Genomic DNA, 14,255 nt, shown 5'->3' on the forward strand with positions numbered 1-14,255 from the left:
TGGATTATACAGAAGATCTTAAAAGCAGCAAAATACCTGGAAGAAGTGATACTACAAGAGAAGGAATTCATACTGATAAGGACCTTTTCTATTCAAAGAATGTATAGGAAGCTTCGAGGTGAGTTCCCTAAATGCTCTTGGAGAAGAATGATATGTAAGAACTATGGGGCTCCTAGATGGGTGTTTATACTGTATCTAAACTTACAAGGGAGATTCCAAACAAGAGATAGAATAGCTAAATGGAGTCAGATTGAAGACTTGACATGCCCACTGTGTGCTAGAGAACCAGAAATAACTGAGCATCTATTCTTTAAATGTGAAATGACATCGCAGATGTGGGAGAAATTATTGAAATGGCAGGGAATCAAAAAGAGAGCTCAAGGATAGTCTGAAGAAGTTCAATGGGCAGAGGTTCATGCAAAAGGACAGTCAGCAATGGCTAATATGTATAGACTATGCATGACAGCGTGTGTCTACCATATATGGATGGAAAGGAACTTAAGGATATTTCAAGGCAAGTCCAGGACAAAGGAGATCATCTTACGATTGATGGCACAGGAAGTCCATAGTCGAGGAAATCAGTATAAGAAGCTAATTAGAAAGTTGCAAGTTATGAAGTGGTACCCTAGAGATTGAGGATAGCCTTAGTTGTTTTCATTCTTGTACTCAATGATAGAGTCTGATGAGTATAGGACTTGGGGCATGGTGTCCAAGTTCCTAGTAAAACAAGTATTGTAAATGTTATATTTGGTTTGTGAAATAAAAAATTTACTTACCAAAAATAATAATATTAGAACTAAAAAAGGAAATTAAAAGAATCGAAATCAAAAAATTAACTTAAATCAAAGAATTAAAAGAACTAAGACAAAAAATTAAAAGAATTGGTATCAAAACATTAGAAGAACCGAAATATACAAAAACTGAACTCAAAAAGCAGATGAAAAATCAAGGAAGGAAGAAGAAGAGGAAATAGCTCTATTTGGAACAAAAGAGAAATAAATAATCGCCAATGGGGTTTTCAAAAACGTTGGGTTATTTTAAAAGGATCGGGCCATTAGAAGATGGATAAGATCTTTTGGATTGGATTAGAAAAAATCTATGTGGACCACTAAATAAATGCCACATGTTCAATTAAAATGCCATCAATGTCATGTCATTTTTCTGTTAAGAGGGGTATTTTTAAGCCTAAAAATAACATTAAGGGCAAATTTGAACCAATAGATGGAAGAAAAGCAATTGTGAGCCATTTCTAATAGGTTAATGGCATTTCTAACCCTTTTCCGTTTCAAATATTAGAAGAAAATTTTATTTGATAATACTTTCGTAATTTTTAAATGTATAAATTTTATTTCTGCAAAACAGATCGGGATTGATATAAAGATAAAAGAATAGTGATTTCACTCTCGTTGGCCGTTGCTCGTCATTTTTCACCAGTAGAAGAATAGATTTTATGATTTTGAAGTTCTCAATATAGTATATACTATAATAATTTCATTTGTACAAAAATAGCATGAACTCGTGACCAATATCCAATGACTGACGGGTTTCTAGTGTCACATCAAATATTACTTTGTTTTAAATATACAATTCTTTCAAAATATCATTTCGTAAATTAAATAGACTCAAGAATTTTAGGATACATGTTTTTAAATAGTCTATTGGAGAGTAGCTTGTTGGATATAGCAGGATAGATAGTGAAACTGACGTCTTGGGACTATGTTTAGACTCATTCGTATTTTTCTTGATTACTTTCTTGAACTGAACATATTCTTACTTGGTAATGAAAGTTATTAATTACCCAAAAATATACTTATTATTTATCAAATTTACATCCAACTTTAATGAATAGAGTATATTAAGAGCAGCTTTTAAAAAAAATACTGGTTTGAGAAATCTTGTATTTATCTGTTACGATTACTACAAAGTTTCAGATTACAACTAGCAATTACATAAAAAATCTTTTTGTAAGTTTGCCTTTTTAGTTGTTTATCATTAGGCATTTGGCTATAGCCTATACATAAAAATCTTCAAAACCTAATTATTTTAGACATTCATTTATTCTTGGATGAATTAAACTTATTTTTGCCTATTTTGCTACTCTTGCAAACCTTTTTCCACGTTCAAGGGTTGTGATAGAATGATTCAAATTCTATCATTTTTTATCAGAAGTTTCGAGTTTGAGCTCTGAGATAGAAAAAATTATAGTAGGGATCGTTTTATGGTCTTATGCGGCTCGAATGCGACTAATCAGGTTCAATGTCACTGCTGAATATGAGATTGTTTTTTAAAAATTAAAAAAAAAACCTTTTGTTCCATTTGTCAAACTGGCCTCATGTTTTTTACCTTACAACAGTTTAGGTCCTAAAAAACATTGTCTTTTCAGAAATCCAAAAATTACTGATTCCAAGAACTACTAAAATTAAGTCCTATCCAAAAGAGTTTTCTTCCCTTAAGTGGAGTTTATTTTCTTGGATTACGAAATGCAGAATGTTTTCTTACTTTTGAATTTATCTGCCGTTTTTGTTTCGTTTTCTATTTTGCTAATTGTTATTTAAAAATTTGAATTTTATATAATGGAAAGATGAGGTAAGCTAAATACAAAAGAAATTCTTAAAAAGAAATATAAGCTGCTTTTTAAAACGTTTTAACAAATAATAAGGGATATTAAAGACAATGAAGAAAAGATCTATTTTCGAGTTGTTAAAATGAAAGAAGAATACATGAGATTCGATTATCCTAACTACTCAATCTGAAAAATCCAATCTGTTGGTGCTTTGGTTTTCCTCCTTTTCTTTTAATAAGAAAAGGTGCCATTTTTTTCCTAGTTGTTGTAAATTGCAATTTTACTTATATTATGTACTTAGATATAAGTTCAGTGGAATATTTTATTTACATATTTATATCAAATCAAATAATAAATAATGCAACACAAATGTTATTCACACGCATGTTTATCACTTAATTATGATTAAATAAGATATAACATATTTTTAATTTGATGTGAACACCATATGCAAATGAATATTTATCCAAGTTCTAGTCTCGTCAGAATGGATTGAGTATTTAAACTTGATTGGTTTCGACATTTTAGAAAAACGACCTAAAATGCTACTCCAATAATTATCTTTTTAGTAAATTCTTTTAACAAAAATATATAGTTTGAACCAAAATAATTAAATTCCCCAATGAATCCCATAAAGAAGTCTTCATTTCTCCACCTTTTCTTCCCACAAAATTCACCGACAATCCCAACCTAAAATTAATAGGAAACAATAACCATTAAGAAATTAAACTTTACTGGCTTTCAATTTTTATATTTTAGTAGTTAAAACCACACTCATTTTTTCTTCAATTTTCTATTACTCCTACTTAAGTAGCCACCATCAATTATTTTTATATTTAATATTGACAATAATTGTTTAAAGTACCAAAATACAGCGGAATTCATCAAATTCATACTTCTTTCCCAATTCCCAACTAGTATTTCTCTATCTTCCCAGCTCACAAAACACACACACACACAGAGGCTCCCTCTCTCTGAAAAAGTAAACCAACATGATCTCCACTCCTTAAGAACTGAAAAAAACACCAAATCTGAAATATTGAAACCTCAAATCCTATTCGGGGTTTTGAGTTTTCTTTGTAAGGAAGAAAAATGAGCTTGAAAATCTTAATTCTCTTCACCATTTCAATTTTCTTGATTTTCCGGCCGACAACCTCAGACATTGTTTCCGACCGGTCAACACTACTTTCAATCCGATCTGCTTTACGTGGCCGTTCACTTTTATGGAACATAACAAGTCCGACGTGTTCTTGGCCCGGTGTTATTTGTTCACCGGACAAATCCTCAGTTCTCGAACTTCATCTCCCCGGAATGGGACTTTCCGGCCAAATCCCACCTGGTCTTTTCTCAAATCTTACTAAATTAAACTTCCTTAGTCTTCGTTACAATGCACTTTCCGGCGTAATTCCGGCCGACTTATTTTCTCCATTAAAAGACTTGAAAAACTTGTACCTTCAGCATAATCTGTTTTCCGGTCCGGTTCCGGATTCAATTTTCAGTCTTTCTAATCTTGTCCGGCTCAATCTTGCTCATAACAATTTCTCCGGTCCAATCCCTTCTTCTTTCAACAATTTGACTGGTTTAGGTACACTATACTTGCAGGATAATGGGTTTTCGGGTCAAATACCGGATCTGAATTTACCCGGTTTAGTTCAGTTCAATGTGTCAGATAATCAGTTAAGCGGGTCAATTCCTAGTAAACTTTCGGGTCAACCCAAGGATTCTTTTTTGGGTACTTCACTTTGTGGGAAGCCACTTGATTCATGTGATAATAATAATAATAGTAACGGAAATGAACGGGAAAAAAAGAAGAAACTTTCAGGTGGAGCAATTGCTGGTATTGTAATTGGTTGTGTTATTGGTTTGCTTTTGATTCTTTTATTTCTGTTCTTTTGTTGTTGTCGGAAAAGGAGTAACAAAGAAACAACAAGATCTGCTGACGTGGCTGGTGTTAAAGAAGTGGGAGTTGAAATTCCTGAAGAAAAGGGTGTTGAGAGTAATGGAGGAAAAGATGGATTTTTGGGTAGTGCAATTGCAGCTATAGGAGTTGGAGGGGGTAATAAAGATAAAGGGAAAGCTGAGGCAATTGTGGGAAATGGAAAAAGTTTAGTGTTTTTTGGAAAAATGAATAAAAGTTTTGATCTTGATGATTTGTTGAAAGCTTCTGCTGAAGTTTTAGGAAAAGGGACATTTGGTACTGCTTATAAAGCTGCATTAGAATCTGGGATTACATTGGTTGTGAAGAGATTGAGGGATGTAACTGTACCTGAGAAAGAGTTCAGGGAAAAAATTGAAGAAGTTGGAAAGCTGAATCATGAGAATTTGGTACCTTTAAGAGCTTATTACTATAGTGGGGATGAGAAGCTTCTTGTTTATGATTATATCTCAATGGGGAGCCTTTCTGCACTTTTACATGGTAAGAAAATAGTAACTTCTTTTCTTTGCTATGTTGTTTGCATTCTTAAAAAATATCGTCTGGTGCTTGTCTGATCCTCCAAAGTAGTGCATTTTTGGAGGATCTGATACGGTTTCGGCATTATTTCTTTGAGAGGCCGAGCTGAGGGTCTATTGGAAACAACCCCTCTACCTTCACTAGATAAGGGTTAGGTCAGCATACACACTATCCTCCCCAAACCCCACATGTGAGAATATACTGGGTTTGTTGTTGTTGTTGTTGGCATGTATATATTTAATCTCTATACATTCTTTTTTCTTCTTTTTTACGTTTAAAGTATAGTAGTGTTTTGCTGATACTGCTACTTTTGCTGATTTTTATGAGGGTAGTAGTTTTGGATAGTATTTGTTTTCTTGGATCTTGTTATCTGTTCTTGAACTGGTGGTATTGTGTAAAAAGTTGCTGAGTTTGGCTTATGTGCTGTAGTTGAATTTCTTTTCATCTCTAGGTTTATCGGAAACAATCTCTCTGCCTTCAAGGTAGGGGTAAGGTCTGCATACACACTATACTCCCCACCACACTCATTTTGTTGTTGTGCTGTAGTTGAATTATTGTGCCCAAATGTGTTCACGAGATGCATTTAGAACAGGTCAAAAATGGAGTTTTTTTAAGTATTGGAATGAGGACCACTTTGGCCCAACCACTCAAATCAAACTTTTCATGTTTTCTTTTTGTCTTGAGATACTGAAACTTTCAACTTACACTGTCAATTTTTGGTGTGAACTTGATCTGTCATTGAAGCATGTTGCTACTTTGTGCATATCAGATCTTATCTTAAAATAAATGTGAAAACATTGTATGAAATGAATAAGAAATCTGACATGTTCTTTATGTTACTCAACCTGGAATAGGCTTTAAAATTTGCAAATTTTGTAGAGAAATTAGCTGTATGAACTCTTGTTCGTCACTTATATTAAAAATACATTATATATCTAAGGAGTATTGGAAGTTGTTCCCAAACTGCATATATGTGAAGGACAGAATTTTGGTAGTTTATTAGAGAAAACTAACTAGTGAATTCTATCTGGTTGTATGAATTTAAACCAAATTAACCTTTGTTTAATAACATATCAACAATAACAAAAGCGCCTCATTATATGAATTCCCACTGTCCATGTAGCGCCATTTAAACTTATCTCGGTCCAAGATCTTAGGACTGGAACGAGCTTAAATGGAGCGACATGGACAGTTATGAATTATTTGGGTGCTTTACTCGGTATATCTTCATTGTTAGTATATCTCTGGCAGTTGAAATTTAGAAAGTAGAATTATTTCACAACTTTCATGTCACAATAGTTTATCATTCACCTTCTCTTGCCTATAGGCAACAAAGGAGCAGGTAGGACACCATTGAACTGGGAAACAAGAGCTGGCATTGCTCTTGGAGCTGCACACGGGATTGCCTATCTTCACGCACAAGGCCCCTCCGTTTCACATGGCAACATTAAGTCGTCCAACATCCTCCTCACCAAATCATACGAGGCCCGTGTTTCAGATTTTGGCCTTGCTCAACTTGTCGGTCCATCATCAACTCCCAACCGAGTTGCAGGTTACAGGGCACCAGAGGTAACCGACCCTCGTAAAGTTTCCCAAAAAGCAGATGTCTACAGCTTTGGCGTCTTGTTGTTGGAACTCCTAACGGGGAAAGCTCCCACCCATTCGTTAATGAATGAGGAAGGCGTCGACCTCCCAAGATGGGTGCAATCAGTGGTACGAGAGGAGTGGACAGCTGAAGTCTTTGACCTCGAACTCCTTAGGTACCAAAACGTCGAGGAGGACATGGTTCAGCTCTTGCAACTTGCAGTTGATTGCACTGCTCAGTACCCGGACAGACGCCCTTCAATGGCCGAGGTCACTAGCCGCGTTGAAGAACTCTGCCGATCTAGCTTCATGGATTCTGGAGCTGACATAATTGACAATGCAGAAGTGCAAACTGCATGAAATTGAACAAGAAAATAATTCCATCACATTATTTCCTTTTTTTTCCTTTTTTCTTTTAACGTTTTCGATTGAGCATTTTAATTTCTCTGTTCATTCTTGGAGATTCTTCAGTGAAGATCAATTGTTCATTTTTTTTTCTGGATTTATTTTCCTGTAGCAACAAAGTTTCATTAAGATCTGGTTGGCAGTTGAAGTGGGGTTGGTTTTTAGATATTAATGTATTCTTTTTTAAAGGGGTGTGAGCTGTATAAATAATTGAGATGACCTTGTAGTTACAACTCATTGCACAGTTTCTTGATTCTTTAGGATTTGCTTCTGATTAAAGATTGATTTGTTGGTAATAGTGATTGTAATTATCATTAATGGTGTGTAATGCCAACAGCCAGCAATACCATGTGAGATTATTCCTTTCTAAGGGTCCAAAAAACCTTATCAAAATTTGAAAAGACAGATGTAGCCAATTTGAAATTTACGGGTTCCAGATTTTAGGAGGACGACCTCAAGTGCTAGTAATTGAATTTTAAATTTAATTTTTGTACATATTTATGTCTTTTTCAGTCCCATTTGAAGTTTGATCTGTACATGTGTTTTCACCATTTTTTAATACCAGCAAATTGATATTTAGTAATGCTTTAAGACTTTATCAGATTTTGCGTCTAATTAGAGTAACGTAATAAACTTATTAATCTTATCACTGTCAAAATCTACTGTACTATGGAGTTAGGAGAGATTATTTTGGCTTGTGTAGTTAACAAAAGAGACATCATTCCAAAATGTTAACAAGTCTGAAAACGATTTTAAACTACTTTCCACCAGACAAAGTTAAATTAGAAGCAAATTCAAGGTCTCTTTCTCTGGTAAAAGAAGTTCACGAACCGTGGGCCTTCTACCTCCACGTGGCATTGCTCCATCAGACTTTCACCCATAGAGAGAAATTCCTGTTGTTGCCTCCGGTAGGGTTTGGGCCGTGTCTTAATTCTAGTGTGCTTGATCATCTTTTCGGACTAGCTACCGATTATCGCCTTGGTAAGCTATTATCTCACCAACTAGCTAATTAGACGCGAGACCCTGACTAACTATATACACACATATCTACACTTTGAGCACTCAGTGCGCTCTGATTGTCCGTCTGTCTGTGGATGAAATATTGTACTCAACTCAACCCGTGTGTCTAACTCACGGTAATGTGATATAATGATCAATAAAATTGGTGCAAATCTTAGAGACCAAAGTTCAAGTTTGAGACCAAAAAACACTAATTTTAATGGAGGCAAAATCTACTAGCTGAGATCCACCTAAGCCTTGGTTGGTAAAAACTATCTGGTACTTAGTTAATGCAATAGTCGAGGTAGCACCAACACCACATTTATAAATAAAAAAGAAGAAGAAGATATATGTCCCTACTTTTGTAGGTTTATATAATCACAAGTTCCCAGTGACAAGGTTATTATTCTTGAAGTTATGAAAAGTATTTGCTTTTGAATAAACTAATAGTTGATCAAAAGGTCCTCTTTATCAAAATAAGAGAAAGGGTTAAAATCTGTAAACATCACTGAAATGAATGTATATAAAGAGCATGACACATGAACACATGAACACATGAAGTACCAGGAAATTGTCTTGTACCAAATGATTTTATCCTTTCCCCTTTCGACCCCTAATTAATACCTTAATACCAATATATATTGATAATAATAACACCGATTTTACTCTTGTTTTTTTTTTTGGAAAAATTTAGCATCTGAACAACTCAACCATATTATATCAACATAATTCGTTAAATAAAAAGGAGGAATAATAAAATTATTTGTAAAGATAGTAGTAATATAAGTTTAATAAGCACTTCCGACTTGCATTGCATGTGCTATTAGGATACCTTTAGACTTGTAACATTCTTAACGATTAAACCATTGACCTCTCCTGACTACAAAGTTTGAGTAAATTTTGACATACTGGTTTACACCCTTTATTTTTCTTTTTGAAGTTTAAATGAAATGATCAAAAAACATTAGCAATGAATATACAGTTTAAAGAAAATGTCGGAAAAAATTGAGAGAAGATAAGTAGAGATTACTCGTAATGATCTTAGACATTCAAAAAAAAAATGTTTGTTATTATATTCTTTTTGCTTTTACAAAATATTACAACTTCACAATATTTTTGTACTACCCCTCTCGCTAGGTTACATGCTTTGGATATCTAGGGTATGCAACGTGCGCCATGTCCGCTAGAAGTAATTGTTGCATCGAATGTGGTGGACGATGCAATATTACCAAGTTTTCTATTTGTGTTCTTCCCAACTTGGCCAAGTGATCAGCACACGTATTTCCTTGCCTCAAAGTATGGATTAGAGTTATTTCAAGTTTATATATGAGGCTCCTGCATTCTTCCATCACAATCCTATCCGGGTGACTTTCAGGGACGTTACCTTCCACAGTTAGCCACATTAGGGCATCACTCGAATCGGTTTCGATTATTACATTTTTCAAGTTGTAACTTTTTGCTAGAGTCAGACCGCCATGTATAGCCCATAACTCCGGTGTAAGACTTGATGTCGCTCTCATGTTAAGTCGTCCGTAAAATCCTCCTATCCACCTTCCTTTATCATTTCGAGCAACGCCTCCGAACCCCGCTAGCCCTGAATTAGGCATAAAACTGCCGTCTGTGTTGATCTTGATAAACCCTATAGGAGGAAACGACCAACATATGAAAATAGGTGTAGTACTATGTTGAATTTTTGTTGATTGAAAATGGCAATTAGTTGCACTTCTAGGGCCGATTGGAAGATGACTTTGCCAGCAAATAGAAGACACGTACAATGATGCCATAGCTTTTTAAATACCACGAGATTCCACTATAAGACTCTGTTTTGACTATCAAAGGAAGAAAAAGAGACTATAGAATTAAACAGAAAACTGAAGCTCTTAAATTTATTATCACAACACATGTATATATATAAACAGGCAACCTAGCTAATCCTAATTTATGTAGGATTCTGCGTTTAGGAAATTAATAAGGAATAGGAAACTAAATAACGTGACTTTTTAAATCCTAATTCGAACTCATATGGGATTTCCATTTAAGAAACCCAGACGGAGAAGGAAACAAAAGAAAAAATGGAAATGAAAACGTGACTTTTTAAATCAAAACTCCAATGGGGTTTCCATTTAGGAAATCGAGGCGGAAAGTGAAACAAAAAAAATTAGTATTATAAATTATATGGTTTCGGATTCCCTTCTTATATTCATTATTATTACTATCCCATGTTAAATAAAATTATAAATTATGATTTTGCCACTAAAAATTTTCCTACCTACGAAGATGAATAAAATCCGTTTAAACCAAAAAATGATAAAAATAAAATCCATTAGAAAAGCACATCAACTAAAAACTCGTTCCTGTGAAATTCGTAACAAAAATACTCTCAATATAATACTTACATTGGAAATAACTCTTTTGCTTCTTAGAGCCCGTTTGGCAAGTTATCAAAAATTGATTATTTTGAAAAGTATTTTTTCAGAAGTGTTTTATCCAAAAGTATTTTTGAAAAACAAAACAGTTTGTGTTTGACCAATTTATTTAAGAAGTACTTTTTATAATATTTGGTAAACAAATTTGGTTTGACCAATCTTTCTAAAAAGTACTTTTGAGTGTCAAATAACAAAAAGGATAGTACCAAGGTCTTATAATTATTTTAAAGAGAAAAATGAACTGAAATATTTATCGTAAGAGACTTTTATTATTTTTTGTTTTATTTAATTAAAACATAAAACATAAAATAAGCATACATATTAAAGAAATAAATATAACATATAAAGTTATACCAAAGCATATAATATTATCTAGTATAATTACTTATTGTTTACATGATGATTTGAATAATTAAAATAAATCATTCAGTATGAATTAGAAGTCTATTCCACAAATTACTATATATTGATAATTCACCATGAAATAATAAGGAAAGTCACTCACATAAGATAACATCTCTCCACAATTTTATCTCTAATTCTATCACACAACGCCTCAATATTAGTAAAAGACTTGCCTTGCATTTCTTAAGGAATACCAGAAGGCCAATCTACTTCCTCAATCTCTGCAGTAATGTCTTCATTAGCATAGTAGTTGAATTCCTTATCGGTAGAAGAATGTCGTCGGATGAAATTTTGTACAGCTATGGTAGCTGTAACAAGATGATTCTGAGTGTCAAACATGAAAAATGGCATTGAGAGTAAAATAGAAATAATTTTAAATATACAAAAAATTATTAGTTTCATAAAAAAAATAGTTCAAATTCAAAAAAACTAACTAATTATTAACAACACATAAATCATAATTGTTTTAAAAAACTTTAAATTAAAAAATAATCTAATTATTACCTATCCTAACTAACTTTGTACTAAATTGCCAGGCCTATTTGTAGGTAATTTTCACAAATTAGATTTGATGACTGTTTTAAAGATTCCGCAATTAATAGCCTATAAGAGAAGAAATTATAAATGATTATTTGTAAGAAAAGATTTGATAATCCAAAGAAGGATAAAGATAATTTGCTTTAGCGTGGACTAAGAATAAGATAATTTGAAAAGTTACAAGACATTACACAAAGAAAAAATCAAAAACAAGAAAAGTCAATAAAGAATTTGAAAAGTTACAATATGATTCATGTATATGATATCTTTAAATTTAAAAGAATGGTAAAAACAAGAAACAAAAATGAAAAAAAAACTTGATTCAATAAGGGATAATTTGAAAAATATAAATTTATAGTGAGGATAGTTTTGTCTTGAATAAATTATTTTTTTGCTTTTGCTTCTACTTCTTGGAAGAAGCTAAAATTCTTTGCTTCTTCCCTTGCTGCTGGCCACAAGTACTTCTCCGTCTTGGCCAAATTGTCTTACTTTATCGACATTACAGATGCACCACTCTGCATAATTAGGTCACGAACATTTCTAAAAGCATGCAGATTTCTATATCGGTCGGCAGTATATTTGTATCTTCGCATTCATCGAGGATTGTCTAACTACTTATTTTATACTTCTCGCCCGACATTTGATACTCATATCCATTACACTACTTATTTTTTATCTTCGCATTCATCGGGTAACACTATTTACTTTTTGTTTCTCACTCGGTGTCCGATACTCATATTGAGACTCAACTAATCTGAATTCACACGGCGTAAGGCCTAACAAAAGGGGAAGCACTTCCTAACATGATTTTTTCTATTTCCAAGATTCAAATTCGAGCCCTTTAATTTAAAGGATGAAGGGATATCCATCTCACCACAATCCTCGGCGGTGGTAATGGGCACACTACGTTAAGAACAGTTCATGCTGAATTACAATCTTTTTATGCTTGAATTAGTTATTATTATGATGTAAGCTCAATGATGTGTTTTCGTTTGAGGGGAACAGAAAATGATTTATATTCTGAAAAATATTTTTCGATATTTGGTTGAAGAATAAAACCTTTTTTTTTTTTTTTCTAAAAAGACATTTAATAAAGGGGATACAGAAGTCATTTTCTAGAAAAAATATTTTCACTCACCAATTTAACACCAATAAACAGTTCCATTAAAGCTTTATTAATTACCAACTCATCCTTACTCCCCTGTATTTTTTTAATAATTAAAGCTTTATTAGTTACCAACTAACTATGTACAAATCTCAGCTCAGCTACAATTTACAACTCAGCTGGCTGATCACTCCCTTGTATTGTTTCTTCACTAGTTCACTTGTCCACGCTTCACGCGGTTATAAATAAGTAACATTGAGTTTATTAAGTGAACATTTTATAAATTAGTCCATATAAAAAAAGAAGGAACATAGCAAATACTAAACTAATTTTCACTTATAAAAATCATATCTAAACTCTAAACTAATCAAATGTAATTTTTAGTAAAATTGGAAGTACTAAATAAACAACGCTTGATTGAAAAATCTTCTAAAATTATAGAAAATTACAACAAAGTAAACACTTATTCAGTCATTCCCCACTAATAAAAAAAAATTCTTTAAAATAATCAAAAACAGCAGCAGTAAAACAAAGGAAAGAACAGATTCCTCATTTTGTCTAAATTTAGGTAGGAAAGGAACTTATGGACTTCGAATCATAAAAGTGAAAAAAATATAATCAATGCTTTAATCACATAACAAAAATAACTTGTATCTTTATCTCGATCAAATTAGAGTACGTGTGATATTACAATAGATATAAAAAATAAATAGAAAAGTTTCAAGGATATGAAAAAAAACTTCTATAATTCAGCCTCATGTAGTTGCACAAGCTCTGGGCTAAATTGCATTATTATTCATCACATGTTTATAATCATTATAGATAATTTAGAACCCCATGTAAAACATCAATTTCAAATGATTGAAGATACATTATATCTCAATAGGTGATACTTATTGTGTTATCTCTTTCTATTTGAATCCTGTTTAGTTACTTTTCTTAGGGTTTGGAAATTAATAGCATATCATTTTGATAGACTACCTTTTGAATGTAATTAGATATTGTTGAGGGGCTCAAAATGGAAACTATATCAAATCGAACCGAAAAAAGGAGTTAATTCGTATAATACAAATATAAAAAAATAAAAATCCATATAACACTACTTTCCGGCTAAAGACTATGAAGAGGAAACATGAAACATTCTTCCTTTACTTATGCTATTTTCATTGGAAAGACAATTCAACCAAAGCCATATTTCCCAAATATGAATCTCAAAAATAGTTGTTTTCTCTAGATAATCGTTTCTACCATTTACTCTCACAAGTTACATCTCTCTTCCATATAAATCTTAAAAGCAAATTCTTGAAAAAGAATCGAACTTATACATACTCAAGGTCACTAGTGATGATAAAGGAAAGAGTAAAGGAAAGAGTGAAGATCAATAGCCAAAAGATAGAAGATTTTCAAGTTGAGATCACTACAAGAGTAACATGTCAGCTTCCTTTTCATGGTTGGTACAAATGTAATATTGATGGAGCTTCAAAGGGCAATCCTGGACCTAGCTCCCTAGGCTTTTGCGTGAGGGATGATGAAGGTGATGTGGTGTATGCTAGGGCAGTAGAACTGGGAGTGACAACTAATGTGGTGGCTGAAGCTAAGGCTATTCTTCAAGGGTTGGAATATTTTATGGAGCATGATCTTCACCCTCTCATACCGGAGACTGATTCATTGGTGATGAAGAAGGCGATAGAAGGGGAATGTGATCCTCCTTGGATAATTGCACAGGATGTGAAGAAAATTATAGAGATGAAGGATAACTTCAATGTGATCTTTCAACAT

The 14,255-nt window shown here is 33.0% G+C and overlaps 1 protein-coding gene across 1 annotated transcript; it reads left to right on the top strand.

Moving 5' to 3' along the window:
* Window positions 1-3,429: 3,429 nt before the first annotated feature.
* On the top strand, window positions 3,430-7,262 carry LOC107797986 (putative inactive receptor kinase At5g16590). Its single transcript, XM_016620909.2, has 2 exons — window positions 3,430-4,979; window positions 6,343-7,262. Exons 1-2 carry the CDS (start codon window positions 3,656-3,658, stop codon window positions 6,957-6,959), a joined length of 1,941 nt encoding a protein of 646 aa, XP_016476395.1. The 5' UTR covers window positions 3,430-3,655; the 3' UTR covers window positions 6,960-7,262.
* Window positions 7,263-14,255: the final 6,993 nt, after the last annotated feature.

Source organism: Nicotiana tabacum, chromosome 11 (assembly GCF_000715075.1).
Source record: "Nicotiana tabacum cultivar K326 chromosome 11, ASM71507v2, whole genome shotgun sequence".
Lineage (NCBI taxonomy): Eukaryota > Viridiplantae > Streptophyta > Magnoliopsida > Solanales > Solanaceae > Nicotiana > Nicotiana tabacum.